The 18,389-nt window shown below is 36.8% G+C and overlaps 1 protein-coding gene across 2 annotated transcripts in view; it reads left to right on the forward strand.

Moving 5' to 3' along the window:
• Positions 1-18,389, forward strand: part of LAMA2 (laminin subunit alpha 2) — a 491,338-nt gene that overhangs the window by 119,420 nt on the left and 353,529 nt on the right. For both annotated transcript variants that reach the window (XM_015557822.1, XM_015557823.1), the window contains exon 3: positions 2,875-2,987. In XM_015557822.1, coding sequence (XP_015413308.1) covers positions 2,875-2,987 — 113 coding nt within the window. The remainder of the gene's footprint in view (positions 1-2,874; positions 2,988-18,389) is intronic.

Genomic DNA, 18,389 nt, shown 5'->3' on the forward strand with positions numbered 1-18,389 from the left:
CGTACCCCTCGAATCACAGAAGGACGCCTCAAGAAGTCGAATTAAAGAGTCACATTTATTGCAATCCGGGACTATGACGGGCCATTCCCAAATCTCATAGCAATAAGATGGTAAAAACCAGACTTATATAGGCAAAAATCACAAAGGTATTGATTTGATTACAGGGTTTGGAATGAGGCACCTGGCTCACAAAAAAGCAGATTACAGAAGTAGAATTAAGCATGTTAATTACAGTTTTGGGTCTCGGGGTCACTGAATTGACAGAAATACATTATCTAGAGCCCTCAGGTAACCTGGGTTAAACTTAGGCATGTTATCTAAATTACAGTTTTGGGTCTCTGGATCACGCATTATAGAGCCCTCGGGTCTCCAGACCACTGAGTTGTCAGGACAATTTAGAGGAATTGTGCTGTTCTGGTCTCAGGACCACTAAGTCAGCTGGAATGCACCACCTTTGGCCACTAAAACAATTTAGGGTAATTGTGCTGTCCTGTTTCCGGGTACAGAAGAATGTGCTCTCTAAGACCAGTATGATAACAATCAATGGGATAGTCATTCAATCGAATGGGATGATTTATACAATTCAAAAAATCAAAATAACCTGTCCATTGTTAAACTAAGCAAATAGGTACATAAGCCAAACAGTAGGGTTAAAGTTAAACTATTGGGGTAGCTACGATACTTCAAAAATATACGCATATTAATGTTTATATCAATAGTTGTCATGTTTCTCAGGTAACCCTGTAAGTTGAGAGCTCCCATCCAAGATATTTTTACTAGTCAATGGCAAAATGAGGAAATGAGAACAAAATTCTAAATTTTTCATGAAAAAAAAAAAAGGAATACCTTAAAAACTATCCTTTATTTTGATATTATGGTTTTAAAAAATCTTTTGTTGCTTTTAAATGTCCTTTATTTTATGAAACAATAGTGGTGGTATATTAAATGACAGTTGACAGGAGGCCGTTATTACCTGGATAAATAAAGAGCTTGAACTCCTGTGTCAATTCCACAAATCTTTCTCTCACGCATTTTTTAATTCTTTTTTTCCCCCCTGAAAATTAAGAATGTGGGAGGCACTGCTATGAGTGGATGTTTGTTATTCCTACTGCAGGCATGACACACAGAGTTTAGGTCAGGGGCCCTCAAACTGCCCACGGGCCACATGCAAATCCAAATATTGTATTTGTTCCCGTTTTGTTTTTTTACTTCAAAATAAGATATGTGCAGTGTGCATAGGAATTTGTTCATAGTTTTTTTTTAAACTATAGTCCGGCCCTCCAACGGTCTGAGGGACAGTGAACTGGCCCGGTTTAAAAAGTTTGAGGACCCCTGGTTTAGGTGACTTGTTCATGGCCAGTTAAGTAGTAAATGGTGGAACCAGGTGGACTGTCTCACTTCTTATTCTCCAGCTCTTCATTTGCCAACTGGGTGCTTTTTCATCACGTTGTCAAGGGAGCACCTGGTGGGATTACTGTAGGCACACCCAGAGTCCAAGGTTGTTCCTCATAGTGATATGGTTTGATCCTTTTATGAAGTCTTTCTTGAATTTACCAAAAAAACCCCAAATGTGTTCTGATCTAAAAGGTTATTGTTAGGCCATTCATTTGAAACTTCTTCCCAGACAATTAGTGTCATAAAAGTTCTCAAGACTGAAACCCCAAGGCATCTTTCACTCATAAAGAACAGAAGAGCAGCAAGGAAGCTAACCCCCACTTCATTTACGTTTCTATGGGAAAATAGGCTGACTCCTAAGGGAGAGATTGGGACATTAAGTACCTTTAATTAAGCCCTGCAGATAGAAATAGGAACATCCCACAATCTCCACTCCCGCCAGTCTGACCTGTGCACAAGCTGGGCCTCTTGAGAGGAGGAGAAAAGGAACAGACCTTGTGGGAAATGAGAGGCCCAGAGTTCAGACAAGGACCAATGACCGAGAACCCAAATGGAAGGAGGGCTTTGGCAGCCCAGAGGCCATGGCTGCTGTGGTGAGATGCGGAGCTCAGTTGGAGGAGATGAGGAAGCTGTAAGGAGGAGGGACTTGTAAGAGCAGACTGTGGGGGTAAGGGACAATCAATGGTTGTCCACACCTTTTATTCATTTTCTATCCTGTCTCCCTTTTATTCTCACAATAGATCCTGTCCTCATATATCGGAGTAAAGGCCAGGGAAAGCCATGGTTTGTTGGCAGGATGTAGTTTCGTGTGCAGTCCGCTTCCTTACTGCTTTTATTGTGTGCACTTCTCCACTGGGTTGTAATCATGGGGACAGGCCAAAGCTGGCTGGGAGGTTTGGAGGATCTTTCATTATACTCTTAAATAGTCGTGGAAAGTTGGCAAGTTAAGAACCGCATAAGATGGATTTGACAGCCTTTTATATTAAAACCAGACACATATTGGATTGCACGAGTCTCAGTAATGAATGTGTCAGAAGGACAAGTCTTCAAGTACCTGTAAGCCACTGTTCAGAATTTTGTGTTTCCGTTAACAAAGTTGATGGCATACTAGAGCCACTTCAAACAGTGGAGGTTTTGTTTCTCTGAAGGATTGACACATCAATTAGATTTCAATATTATGTGCTTACACTTAACTTCTGTGGTTATTATTAAATTTGCCCATTTGAATTGATGGCCAGCTTCTTATTTTATAGCCTCAGCATGTAGCCATTTCACACTGCTTTGTAGAGTGCTATGAAAAAGTTGATGTTAAATAAATTCTGTTGAAGATATATGAATCTTTCTTTATATCATTTTAATGTTTGATAGTCACATGATGACGTTATAACTTAGTTTTTACTTTTTTCTTTAAAGAAACAGCTATACGTTTTTTAATATGATCGTTTCTCCTCCTTTCACATGCTGCTGCTGATTCAATAGAGAGACACCCAATTACAAATGCTATTGATGGAAAGAACACTTGGTGGCAGAGTCCCAGTATTAAGAATGGAATTGAATACCATTATGTGACCATTACACTGGATTTACAGCAGGTACAGTGCCTCCTTTTTTTTTTTTTTTAAATTCCCTATGCTGTACTCTACATCCCCATGACTATTTTCAGCTAATAATTTGTGCTTCTTAATCCCCTCACCTTTTTTCCTAAGCTAGGTGTAGTGCTTTTTCTTCGTCTTCTTTTTCTTAATCATTTTCCACTTTGAAACTGTATCTTGGATTTGCTTTTAGGGTTATAGTAGTTCTTTGGTGAGGAAATACTCTCTTTTTTTTTTTTTATCATCTTCCATTATTTTCTTGACATACTTAACAAAGCGGCCTATTCATTTAGTATGTTGTTGTTTTAAAATTGGGGCATGTTTTTCTAAAGCACAACTAAGATGAATTCACAGAAAGAGTTTAGTACTGAATTAAGAGCTGATTCTGTTCTGACTAATGAAAGTTGATGATGAAAATATGGATCAACCACATTTTACAGCAGTGTCAAGATGACTGCCGTGGAAGATGGCTCTTGAAATCAGGAGATAAATTAGAGAACTGTTTATTTAAAAACAGAAATAGCAATACAAAGAAAGAGATCTATTCAAAATCTCTGGGGAAAAGATCTGCTAACATTTTCATATCATGCAAATTCTGTTATGGAAAGTCTGAACAGCACAGCCTAAAATAGATGGCATGTGGGCAGTTTTTCACAACTATCCGATGGCTTCCACACATAAATCACAGCTGCATTTCATTATGTAGGTGTGATATTGTGTATTCTCCCGTTTTATTCTTCCAGTGGTCAACTGTGGCTGCCAAGAGGGACGAATTAAACCACTTAGATACTGGAAATACCAGAATACAGCAAAAAGTATATTAAATTTCAATGAGTGGCAATATTCTTTATTAGAGAATCTTTAAATAAAAGGTGAATGGCTCCAAACAATGAGATTTAGTTTGGAAGCTCCCACTATGAGTTTCAGTTTATTCTTTAAACTTGCAAATGTTGATTGTATAATTTTCAAATTGAGGTAACAGGTTATAATAAAACTGTACATAAAAAAAGATCATAACATCCTTATTAGCCAGATTGTGTCCAAATATTAAAAGTAACATATTCCCTGTCAAAATACCTCAGTTTTGTTTATTTCTACAAATATTTTAAAGTGGCTTCTCAGCCAAGTTTGCTGTGAGAAGGCTGTGTAGATTAATCTCAAATTGGCTGAAACAATGAAGAAGCGTTGGCCTTGTAATGTGTAACCAAGGAAATCAGGTTCAAATACTAATGAGCAGTTCCTCTCTGCATCGGGTCATTATGATTATAGTAATTTAACAAGTCAAGTTAGGAAACAAAGATAAATAATCTTCAAGATATAGAGTAAATATTTAATTTAGCTTTCTGTCTTCATACTGTTTACTATTTCTGTGCTAAAATCTTGCAATATGGGATGGAATATGTCATTTTCTCCATCATACTATTTAAATAAATTTTTCATTTCTGCTTTATCATCATCCTCATTGCCACTTGTCTTAATGAATTCATTTCAGTGACCAGCTTTTCCATCATCAATATTGAGTATAATTTGTTAATAAAAATAAAATAGAAAAATCAAGAAGTAAAGTAGGAAAGTAAAGATATTTTCCTGTGATGTTAGAATATATTCAAGAAAATGAAACCATATAGATGTCACTCTAAGATTACAATTTGCTTAATTTTATGATAGTACACATAACTGAGATTTCACAGATCAATAACATCCCGATTCCATGGTTGACATATGTTGTTCTGTCACCTTTTTACATATGTATCTAGTTAAAGATACTGAGACACAGAGAAGATACCAACTAGGTGTGTGTCTTAGCCCGTTTGGGCTGCTGTAACAAAATACTACAGCCTGGTGGCTTATAAACAGCAGAAACTGATGTCTCACTTCTGGAGGCTGGAAGTCTGAGACTTCTCTTTGAAGCCTCACATCACAGAAGGGTCTCTTTGTGAGGGTAATCCCAATTATGAGAGAGAGCTATGGCTTTCTAACTTACTCACACCCCCAAAGGCTCTACTTCCGGATACCATCACCTTGGGGATTAAAATGTCAGTATATGACCCTAACCGGTTTGGCTCAGTGGCTAGAGCATAGGCCTGCAGACTGAGAGGACCCAGGTTCGATTCCGGTCAAGGGCATGTACCTTGGTTGCGGGCACATCCGCAGTAGGTGTGCAGGAGGCAGCTGATCGATGTTTCTAACTCTCTGTCCTTCTCTCTTCCTCTCTGTAAAATATCAATAAAATATATTTAAAAATGTCAGTATATGAATTTTTGGGGGACATACATATTCAGATCTTAGTAGTGTATCACTCTATTTGGTAGTATGATATAGAGAAGCCTATATGTGGTGTTTTTTTTTTTTGGTAAGAGAACCTCATAGGGCTTACTAATTCATCCCTGAAATAATTCCCATTTCTTACACTCCCTTTTGATATGTCAGAAAGTTCTTTGTAAAAGCTGTGGGGTGTTTTTTTTTTGTTCACATCATTGCCTTCACTGACAGTCAATAACAGTATTTTTCACCTTGTTTAAGAAGAGACTGTTCCTCAGTGACACTTTATCTAATATTTTCTTTTCCTTCTCAACTCAAGTAGTATTTAGTACTTTGGGCCACATTTTCACTTATGGTCAGACTCTCAGAGTGCACTCTGGTTTATTTTTTAAATTATGGTAAAATCTACATAACAATTGCCATCTTAACAACCATGTATAGTTCAGTGAATTAAAGCATTCACATTGTTGTGCTACCTTCCGAACCTCCTGAACTCTTCTTAGCTTACCAAACTGAAACTGTACCCATTTAATAGTAACTCCCATTCTCTCCCCTCTGGTCAGCCCCTGGACACCACCATTATACCTCTGTCTCTATGAACTTGACTATTCTAGGCACCTCATCTAAGTAAAACTATACAATATTTGTCTTTGTGTCTGGCTTATTTCACTTAACATAATGTCTCAAGGTCCATCCCTGCTCGTAGCATGTGTCATAAGGTTTTTCTTTTTTTTTCCTTTTGAAGGCTGAATAATATTTCATTATATGTATATACTATATTTTGTTTATCTATCCAATCATTTTCTATAGACACTTGGGTTGTTTCTAGCTATTATGAATAATGCTTCTGTGTACTTAGGTGTACGAATCTCTGTTTGAATCTCTGTTATTTCTCTTTGGGTATATACCCAGAACTGAATTGCTGGATCAAAAGTTAATATAGCCTATATAATAAAGGCTAATATGCAAATAGACTAATCGGTGGAACAACCGAACAACTGGTCACTATGACGTGTGCTGTCCACCAGGGGGCATGCGCGGAACATGGTGGGCGTTGGCCGTGGCAGAATGGTGGAGCAGGTGAGCGGGGGCACCAGACCAAGATGGGGTGCTGGTCGTGGTAATCAGGGCGAGCGTATGGTGGTTACTGAAAATTCTTTGCTCCCGCGCTGCGGTCCCACCTGACGCTCTCACCTGCTGCCAGCGCCGGCCCCGCTTGCACCTGCTGCCGGTGCCACCTCTTGCACCCACTGTCGGCTCTCGGCTCTGGCCCTGCTAGCTCACTGCTAATTGCCCCTCAGGGCTTCTCCACCTCTCCCTGCTCCTGAGGGGCAATTGGGGCCAGCAGCCACCTCTCATACCCACTGCCGGTGCCGGCCCTGCTTCACCCAATGCCGGTGCTGGAGCTGCCACTTGCACCCGCTGCCAGTGCCTGGCACTGATGCCGATTGCTCGGTGTCCTCAGCAGGTGCAAGCGGCGGCTGCCGGCCCAACAGCCCCTGAGGGCTTCGCCACCTCCCTCTGCCCCTGAGGGGCAATGGGGGCAGCAGCCACCGCTCACATCCGCTGCTGGTGCTGGCCCCAATCACTCTGTGCCGTCAGTGGGTGCAAGCAAGGCCGGTGCTGTCAGTGTGCGGGAGCGGTGGCTACAGGAGTGGGGCTTCCTGCAGAAAGGGGATTGGGGGCCATGGTGGGAGGGACTGAGACCCGCGCCTGTGCCTACTGCAGCCTCGCGACCTGCAGTTTCTTTCAAGGTGCATGAATTCGTGCACTGGGCCTCTAGTATATTTATAAATGTATTTGAGGAAGCACCGTAGTTTTCTATAGCAGTTACACCATTTTACATTCCCACCAACAGTGCACAGAATTTCCAATTCTTGCATACCCTCGCCAACACTGGTTATTTTCTGTTTCATTATTGTTGATAATTGCCATTGCAATGGGTGTGAGGTGTTAATGATTCAGATTTTCTTTCATGATTTTCACATCTTTCTTGAGATAATTTGGGGTGAAACATTCTGAGATATATATAATGACTTTTAGACCATATGCTATTGGAAAGAATAGCAATGAAGAATGCCTATATAAAAATCTGAGAATCTTGAAACATGACAGATACAAGCATTACATTATATGAAGTTAAATCCTGGAAAATTTGCTCAGCTTGTTAAAATGTGTCATCAACAAAAAAGCCATGATATGTAGTCAGGTAGGGAATGAACTGCTTTATTTATATAAATTATGTTTTCATAATATAAACATATGTTGAATACTAGTGTCAAGAAATTCAATAGTCATTTTTGTCTCTAAGGAGTTACTAATGACACTGTTTGAAGCTTATTTTGTACTAGGTACTGGGCAAAATGTTTTTCATGATTTATCATATGGCATTTTCAACTCTCTTAGAAAGATATTATAACAGATGAGAACATTTTGCTTCAGAGAGATTTAGTAACCTGCTTAAAATTTGCAATTGGCAAGCAATAGAACCAAAGTCAAAATCCAGTTCTTTTTATTTTTATTTTTATTTTAGAGCCTGCCCTCTGTATTCCAAATAGACATTCATGCAACTTAATTCCTTACCTGAATGTTAGAGTACTTAAGAGTATCAGTGCTTTTTCGCTCTATAAAATATATGTTGGCATATATACATGCTAATAATTGTGCTAATGTCACTAAAAATTAGAATGGATTAATATAAAAAGCATTAAATTAAAAACCCTACCTTGAAGTTAAAATTAGGACTTATCAAATATATTACTAACCTCTAATATATATGTATAGAAATAATTTGAAATACCAACTTGACTATTTAAATGTCTTCTCAAAATGTCTTAGAGAGAGTTATTGCTTTATTAAATGCTAATCATCAGTCAATTTAAGTACTTTGTTTTAATAAATCATGCAGTTTGTGGGCTTTTGATAAGAAAAATTTTTGGACAATTATAACTGCAATCGACTAAACACCATGCTAGAAGATTTGACCAAGATTATTATTGATCCAAATTGGTCAAAAGGATTTTCAGAGTATAAATCCTTATTTCTTCATTTTTAGTGTGGTTAATTGATTTAACTTTTCTCTTGTAATCACAATGAAAATCCTGCCTGAATATTTACATATCAACACAGCTTTTAAAGTCCTGTTTACTCATAGATATTAAATAGAATTTCAAACTCTAAATTTTATAACAGAAGCACTTCTGAAGACATAGAAAATAAACATATTTTTAACACTAAAATTATGTCTTTTAAATCGCATGGCCAAATATAGATTCATAATGAAGGTTAGTTAGGGTGTTAAGCAACTTGTTAGAACAAACGGTTTATTGTAAACTTGTTTAGTTTCTATGTTAAATATCTACATTTTTAAAAAGTTTTATGTCATAGTCAAATACATCTAAAAATAGTGAGAAATTTGATAAAATAGGAGTTTATATTTGAAATGAAATTAGCACTGATGATTGGGTTAAAAGTCACAATTTCATATTTTGCTATGTATTTTGTTTCTTTTAATTTTTATTTTTAAAAATTCTTTACTATTTTTCCATTTAAATATAGAAATATATGAGTTCTTGGTAATTCCTTTACAAACTTTTATTACTTTCCCAGCATCTATGTGGATACTGGTTACTGGCAAATAATAGGTGCCCAATAAATAGCTATTGAATAAATGGAGACCTTTGTGGAATCTTCCTGTCTCTGATCTTTCTTTTTGGTGCTATTATAGCATTACTTTATAATATTATCTCCCTCCTCTACGATGTGATTATATAAATGATTCCTTGCTCAGAATAGTATAAATTGCTAATCCAATCCTTTAGACTTAAATCACCTTTTTAGTAATAGAAGTTTTTAAAACATCCAATAAAGTTAAGATGTAATGTGTGACTTCTCCATTAGGAGCCCACTTTCAAGTTTCCAAAAGGGTTCAGTTTCAACGAAAAGCACCTTTAACTATTGATTACATAATGTGGAGATTCTGTTTCAGCAATTCACTTAAAGAAGATATTTAATCTAAACTATAAGAAATAGACTCTTGTTTGCAGTCCATTTTAAATCTGGCTATATTGTGAGGTTGTTTTTTTTGTTTTTTGGGTTTTTTTTTAGAATAATCTCTATCTCCTGTCTGTAGACTGAATGTATTGACTAGCTTTCATTTTCTTGATTATCATTAAAACTTCTAATTGTAAAATAATTCATGGGTTACATGTAGACATAAAAGTACATTTTATTAAACATCGTATTATTTATCTCTTTAAAATCATCACATTCTACTATTTCCAGTATGACTTTAAATGAGTACTTTTAAATTTTATTCTTGAAACATTTAGTTCTTCCATTGGTACTTTCTTATTGGTTGTTTTTCTCATATTCATCTTCACATTTTTACCTGGGTTAAATAGCAAGTTCAGCTGCATTTATGGATTTTTTTGTGGACTCACTTTTTGATATAGATTCTACTTTATCTTATAAAAGTTCACAGCATTAGCATTTGGCTTTATTGCAGTTCTCTTCAGCATACACATACATGCACACACAAATACCCATGCATTTTAAATTGTAGTATACTCTAAACAAAGTTTTATGTTCTTTTTAACTTTATGTTTGGGATCATCATAACTTTATGATGGAAGTGTATTATTTTATTTTCCAGATGGAAAAATGAGGCGCAGAAAGGATATGAAACTTTCTAAAGTGGCAGGGGCCATTTAATATTACACACTGCATTTGTCCCTCAACCAACATACTTGCACATCTAATGGAAAGTTGCAAATCTTAGAGCTTAAAATAGAAGTCCTGATGACTTACCTGCCCCCAAATGGAACTTCTCAGTAATAGTACCACTCTTAATCCAGTTGTCAGACAAAACAGTGAAAAGAAACAAAAACCTTGGAAATTAGCCCTGATTATTCGTTTCCCTGCATGCCCCTTATCCAAGTTCTGCAAACTGAACGTACAAAATATATCCCGAATCTGACACTATTGCCTGCACCACTACCACTTAATCTAAGACACCATTATCTCTCACCAGGCTACAGAAGAGTCCCTGACTAGTCTCTCTGTTTCACATCCCTCTTTGTGGCCTCCGCACCAAACAGCAGCCATAGCAATCTTTTAAAAATATATATTGAATCTCACACCCTCTTCACTCAAAATCCTCCAATGGCCCTCACCCATGCACAGACAAAATCTGTACTGCTTGCTACGTCCTGTACAGCCTGCACGGCCTGGCCCTTGTGTGCTTCTCCAACAGTGTAGCTGCTACTATTTCATTCTAGACATTGACCTTCTTGGGATGAATCGAGTTTGTTCTTGCATCAGGCTGTTTACACTTACCATTCCCTCTATCTCAAATGTTCCTTCCCAAGATCTTGACATATCATTCCTCATATAAGTGAGGTCTCTGATCACATGTCACCTCAGAAATTCCTTTCTTGGTCACCATCTATTTTAGAAACATCTACCTAAAATGGCACTATTTATTCATTTACCTTGTTTGTTGCAATGGGAGACCTGGAAAGTGTTTAACAACTGGCTCACCAGAGGGCAAAGCAAAACAAAACACCCTGATTTGTAGTGTTAGCCAGTTTTCATGGTGTAAATATTCCCATAAGGGCTGATTTTAAGTTACCAACATGATGTCATTCAAAACAGAATTGGGAAGAGGTACACCCAGTTGGCTTTTTGAAAGCCAGGGCAAGCTAGTTCCAGCACACCACTGGTGTATTGCCTATTTTCTAAAATATAATCCCCATGAGAGAGCCACTTTCTTATCTTCACTGTTATATTTCAACACCTAGTTTAAGGACTGGCAAAATAAATAATGCATTGCTCAATCATATTTGTAGAATAAATGAATCAGTGAACTAACCAGTATATTACTCAGTGGGATTTAAATATATACACAGAAGTGCAGAATATTGGAGTCTGTATTAGGAATGATGGAAAACACAAAGGTAAGAGTAGTACTAGTAAAGCAAATTTGACCAAAGGTATAACTGTCCTTCCCACCCTTCTTAACCCTGGAGCTGCCCCAGTCCCTATATAAATATTCCCTTTTAAACCTTCCTAAAAAGATTATTAAGAATGTGGACATTTAAATGTATTTTTCTCTTGTTTCGATAATTTCATGTATGCTCAGGCTGCAAAAATTGATCTGAAGTTAGTCTAGTGTGCTGTGTACGTTAAGCATTTGATGCATGTCTACATTATTAATGTCAAGAATATCTACAATTTAAATTATTCCTTTTTTGGTTTGCATTATAATAATAAAGTTTATGACCTAGACACAAAAAGGACTCCATCAAGAATTTGAAAAGTCATGCTGCCATTCTGCATTTCCGTCTGTGATGATACTCGGTAGTATATTATGCTGAACAGGCAAAAACTCGAATGTCTCCTCCACACAAAATATACGTTAAATGTGCTTTCAACAAGTGTCTATACTTACCATCTTGTGTTTATGGTCACTGTTTGTGATACCATTCTATACTGATTGCAGATAGGAAGTCTGGGATAAGAAGAAGTTGAACCTCCATCTTTCATACCTTTTATAATGCTTTGCCAGTAGCTACAGTTATCTAACAACAATCCACAGTTTGTTTGTTTATATATTTATTTTTAATACTCACCCAAGGATATGTTTTTATTGATTTTAGGTAGACAGAGGGGGGAGAGAGAGAGAGAGAGAGAGAGAGAGAGAGAGAGAGAGAGAGGAGAAACATCAATTTGTTGCCTCCCATATACGCCCCACTGGGGATCAAACCAGTAACCTAGGTATGTGCCCTGACCTGGAATCACACCCACAACCCTTTGGTGTACGGGATGATGCCCCAGCCACCTGAGCCACCTGGCCAGCACCCACAATATATTTAGATTGGACAGAATCTTGGCTTCCAAACGAAGCACTTCGATAGAGTGTTGTTTATGGTGTTCCTTTCTGCAATATCCCTCAGCGTTACTTAATAGTCAAATTGCATGGGTGTTTTGCTGCCATCCAGTCTCTGCTGTTTAGATGGATTCAATGTAGAATGCCATATTTTACCATGGATGACTTTGCAGCATTACTATTAGATATTGAGTAATTGTAGCCAAACAACTTTTATGGATTATTATGTTTTATGCCGTGGGTATCACAAAGGAGACAGTGCTTGATACCATATTGCTGAAGTACTACTTCTCTTTCCTAAAAATATATTGTCCTTTAAATTTGAAATTTAGACATTGTGATTAAATGTTCTATTGGATAGTGATTTCAGAATCAGAATTCAATGAGAACATATTGTCATTCTTTAAATGGAAAGGTGTGTGAGATTTTTCCAGTCAAGGCTTTTATATAAATTATTTATGTTAGAGACTGATAGAATGCTCATTGCAGGACACTTGGTAATACAGAAAGTATCCAATACAATTTGCTATTTTTTTCAGATAATTATAACCGTGACTTTTTGTGATGTTCATAACCTGTTTAATAGGAAGAATTTCAATATTAGGAATTGTTCTATGTAACTTTTAAAGTAGTTTTTTTTTCCTCCTGCAGCCTGAGACCTAGTGTTATTAGCCTTGATTTTTCTCTAGTGGTGAGGGTTAAAAAACAACAACAAAAAAAAACCAAACAAAAAAAACCACAAGATTTTTTTTTTTATTCAGGGACAACCGATTAGTCCTACGTGGAGAATTTTGGAAAGTCCGGGATCAGTCAGACCCACTCACAGGGCACTTGTTTGTGAAGGCCACGTAGAGGGGACAGAGACACTAAAGTGTTCTGTGTGTGCTGCAGATCCTTCTGGGGCTTCCAAAATCTAGATCTTGGCCCCTCATAAATCATTTGACGTGACATCACCAAAATTATATTATGATTTGGTGGGTTTCTAGCAAAACAAACCAGGAGAAATCTAGGCAGACTACCAAGAGGGAAGAATTTACAGGGTGGTTATTGTAAGAACTTTATCACATCTCCTCTTAAAATAGTGCCTTTCAAAATAGCCATCATAACTAGTTGGCACTCGATCCTTAGGAAGTGTGTATATAGTTGTATGAGTGTTGTCTACTATTCTTATTTTTAAATTGTAGCCAGAATGACATCAGGTTCTGAAACTTTCTCATTGTTCATTTCATTTACACTCCTCACACTTCACTGGCAAGTGAGGTCACCTCTTTAAAATGTAGGGTAAAGGCCAGCTTGACAAACCTTGGCACAATGCTCTCTTTTGCAAATGTTCATTTCAGAGGGAGAATATGTGATTTAGACATATTTGGGATTGTTATCTCAGTAGAATTTCCCCTCTGTCTATGATGAGGCATGTGTCACCTATACTTATTAATGTTGTATGGTGGTTAGGTAGGTTCACCATTTAGGCACTTGTAGACAACACCTCATGGAGATAGATTGACTCAGTAAAAGAAGCAATAGACATGAGTCTACAGGGGCTAAGCTGGGTGTTGAGGACAGATCATTGTGGATGTCACTTATTCACAGGATTGACAGGAGTCAGAACCAACTCTTTGGGGCACAGAACATGCATAGAAATCACCTTGAGGTTTCTTAAGTCATTCCAGAGTTGGCATTCTATTTTTGATCACCTGTTCAATTAAATTTTAAAAAATTAATTGAGAATCTATTATGTGTTAAGACATTAAAAGATGTTTATAGAGTATTCTATAGTTTCTACTGCTAGCAACTTATAACTAAGTTGATGGTAAAACAGGAAAAATTGCTTCTTTACAAAGCAAAATTAAATTGTCATAGAGATGTTCAGTTGTTTTCAATGTAAAATGGTATATAAGAATGTGATTAGGTTAGAAATTAAGATGTGGAAATAACTGTATAAAGAAGTTTGTTGAAATATTCATAGACACAAAAGGTGTTATTATGCAAAAAGCAAAATCAGACAAAACTGGATCTTATAATCTTGCTCTCTAATTCACTAGTCATGTGAAGTGGAGCAAGGTACCTTGTGTATTATGTTCCATTGTAGCCACAACAGATTACCACAAATTTAGTGGCTTAGAAAAACACAAATTTGTTATCTTACAGTTTAATAGGTTAGAATTCTGACATGAGACTTACTGGGCTAAAATTCAGGTGTGGACATGGTTGTATTCCCTCTGGAGGCTATAGAACTCATTCCCTTGATTTTTCTAGCTTCTACAGGCTGCCTGCATTCCTTGGCTCATAGCCCCCCTTCAAAGCCAAAAATGTACTTCTCATGTTCCATCTCTCTCACATTCTCTTTTGCTTCCCTCTTCTCTGTTTAAGGATGCCTCTGTTTCCATTGGGCCCACTAGCATCATCCAGCATTATCTTCCTAACTCAAGGTCTTTACCTACATCATATCTGCAGTCCCCTTTGCCATGAAAGGTGACATATTCACAGGTTCCAAGGATTAAGATCTGATCTTAGTCTTAGAGGGGCCATTATTCTTTCTTCCACACCTACCGTCTTCCATTTCCATTTTCGAATCAGTTCCTACTTATGTCATAGTTTCTGTTAGCAGAAATAAACGTATTAATGCTGAACTGCCTGGTTAAAACTAGGCACTACATAAAATGTGTGTTTCCCTATGGAAAAGATTACCAGGAAATAGAACATTGAACACACCAGAGCAGGACTTGGGGAGGAAACAGATAGTGAATACTCCTGCTGCTTTCACACCTTCCTCTGCCATTGTTTACTTTCCATTTTAGGCAAAAGCTGTATTAAGAAAACATGGTTTTCTTTTTAAAAAAAATCCCTGAATTATAAATAATAAAAATTTTCAAAGGTAATTAAAGTTTCAGAAAAGCGGGGAGCAGCATAGTCAAAGGCTGTAGAGACTTCAAAGAAGATGGATGTAAAAATATGAATTTTCCAACCATGTTACTTGTAATTCTGAAAGCAATTAGGGTGGTGTGTGGTGTATGGGCTATAGAGGTGGTAAAGAAATAAACAATAGTGGGTACAAACTGTTTTTAAGACTGTCCCTAGAGAAGGACAAGAAAGTGGGGCAATATATAAACATGGAAATAGCTGATGCTATTTCATTTGTAGTAGCTAAAATTGAATAAATGTTAAGTGACTCTCATCTGTTGAAAGAATTCATGAACCAAGATCACAAAGTTTCATTCTGTCTTTGATTTGCTATTCTACACTGTTAACATTATATGTCTGACTCTTCCCATCACCACAAATCTTTGCTATTATTCCCCAAATGCTTTGAACTAGAGTGATTCATTCATGTCTGCAATGTCATAAATTGGAGAACGTGGAGGTTCTTACCCTGGTAACTATAGAAGCACAAAAACAAAGGCAATGCCAGGTATTTCTCCAGGGTGAATACATTTCACAAGGCAAGCTTTAAACTGTCACATTTCTGATTGTCTGTGATTCACACCAATATTGTGCTCTGTGATGGCTTCATTGAAAGGATTGTCAGGTTCTATGGGGGACTCAGCCCAGCTGCTCATTTACCAGTAGCTGGTGTGAAAGCCATGCTGCGCCAATGGCTTGTTCACAGAAGGCCGGCCAATCTTTTGAACCGTAGATTGTTTCAAATGAGAGAGAAATAGGTGAGGCGAGAATGGATGTCAAGGGCAATGCTAAAGAGAAGGAAAATGCTTGTCGGAGTTTTACCTGCAGCTAACATTGTTCAAAATGATAGCCGCTTAATGAAGCATGGAGGACTAAGTGCATTAATAAGCTCAGGGAGCACCTTATTCATACCAATTTGGATTCTATTCACTTGTATTACTAGTTTTCTTAAGACTGGACTAAAATTTTGATACCTTCTGGGCCAGCAATGCCCTTAAGATTTTATAGTTAATTTGGAAGAATTATTGAGACCTGTTTCTTCAGCTCAGAACGCAGTGTGGTCACAGTATTAAGCAGATTAAACCATTTATCAAGATAGTAAAGAAAAGGCATTAAATGTTTTTAAGAGCAAGCACTAAATTACCAGTAGTGGTAAAATCATTATAACCAAGAGATTTACTTGTTTACTGGTATTTAAATGAGATGTATTAGTGATCCTTTTATTCTGATTATGAAAATTTCACAATACACATATGGTATAGAGAGTACTATATATTCAATTGTGCCCAACGTCCACCTGTACATATTAACTCATGAACCTTCTTGTATCGATTTTACACTTATCCACACCTCCAGATAATTTGCAAGCAAATTCCATATATACTCCTTTTTCTTTAAATATTTCAGTGTGTATCCCTGAAGGATATGGCTCTTCTGTAAACAAAATCATTGTCACACCTAAAAATTAATACTATTACTACTTCTTTAGTACACAGAAACTATTCAAATTCATCCCATGTACTTCTAAATTGTTTCATAGTTTTCCAAATACCGTATTTTAATGGTTGATTGAATCAGGCTGCTCCTGAAGTCATATATTGCATTTATTTGATATAGCTCTTAAATTGCTCTTAACATATAATCTCATTACTTATTACTTTCTTGCAATTTGTTTTTTGAAGAAACCCTATTGTTTGTCCAATTGAGCTTTTCACATGCTGAATTTTATATCCCTGTGGTGTATCCTCTACTACTCTATTTTGTGTAAATGATAGTTTCATTTAAGAGACTTGCTCTGATTTGGCACAACTACTTTATAGATGATGCTATGTGGCTCCGTTATCCTGAAGAAAATGTCCAGGTGTCTCTCTTTTGGAGATGTTAGTGGCGACAGGACCATCATCCCCTTCATTGCAAACAGTGGCAACCTATAGAACCGCAATTTTCTCCTTATTGCTTCTTGTATTTAACAATAGAACCCTCCACTCATTTCTCTTTCATCTCAGATTTCCTTGGCTATTCTTGCTTATTAATTCTTCCAAATCAACTTTATAATCAACTTGTCCAGCTCTAGGGGGAAATAAACTAATATTTTTAATGGAAAATGAAATTGCTTTATATCTATATATTAACTTAGGAGAGCTGAAAATTAATGTTATTTTTTTCAGAAATAGAAGCTGAGATTTTTTTCTCGTAGAGTAAGGTAGAGAAATCCTTCAAATACTTTCTCATGAGTGGTTAGGCAATGATTAAAAACACTTGAAATAATTTCACCAAATAATTGAACATTTTATCTTCCAAGGATTATCATTAGTCATCCAGTTAGATTATTGTTTCTTAGAAATTCTGGAGTGGTAGAGTAATTCATTTTCAAATGTATAAACTTCACATTAGTTTAATGTGAGCATAAAAAAATCTGTTTTGAGTCCAGAGTGTTTCTGTTTCTCTGGCAACATGAGTATCACTTACCCTAAAGTGAAATATCTCATTTGCTTACCTGCAACTTATTAAGTTCACACTCAGCAATTATAGGATACACTTGGGGAGGGGGTGGAGAATAAATGGACCACATTTTATACCTGGGTGACAAATACAGATCATTTCAGTATGTGACTGGTCTCATGTCAAAACTGAAGCAGATCAAGTTAATAAATAAATTCTGGAAGAAACTGTATTTCTGGATTCTCCATTACATTATTCTGTGTTTTTTGAAGTAAGTGTAGATTTACAAAGGGCCATGAAAAACTCATCCAGAAAGTAATAATTACATGTATTTCCACGTTATTTCTTTAAGTTTAGATTCTCATTTAAACACTTATTTTGGAGTTTGATATAAACTTAGCTTCCAAAATAGTATTATTAAAATCTGTACAATGATCTCTTCAAAGAATTTTTAATATTATAATGAGCCATTTGTAATTATAATAAGCCCTTTAAGATTATAATGAACCATTGCTCAGAAATGTTTGCTGCAAGAAAGAGCTTGCTACATTCAGCCCACTTCTCAGCCCTGCTTCTGGTCAGACCTGCTGCTGTGAGGTCCTACTGGACTTCCCCCCAGGCAATGGCTACTTTGAATACTTGTTAGGCCATGAACACTGCTCTTCCTTATTAGCCAACTCCCATGGACCTTCTAGAAAAATGCTGAACTCTCCTCATCCTCTTCTCTTTGTTAGTGGCTTCTGCTTTATTTCATTATTCTCTCTTTCGAAGTCTCAGGTAAAAGAGCAGATAATCTGAATTACATTCATCAACTCAAACACACAGGTGTACACACATTTCTATAAAGCTTCCCTGATTATTCCAATGGATCCTGGGCTTGAAAACTACAATTTCTAGGATCCTTTCTG

This window comes from Myotis davidii, unplaced genomic scaffold (genome assembly GCF_000327345.1).
Source record: "Myotis davidii unplaced genomic scaffold, ASM32734v1 scaffold147, whole genome shotgun sequence".
NCBI classification, from domain to species: domain Eukaryota; kingdom Metazoa; phylum Chordata; class Mammalia; order Chiroptera; family Vespertilionidae; genus Myotis; species Myotis davidii.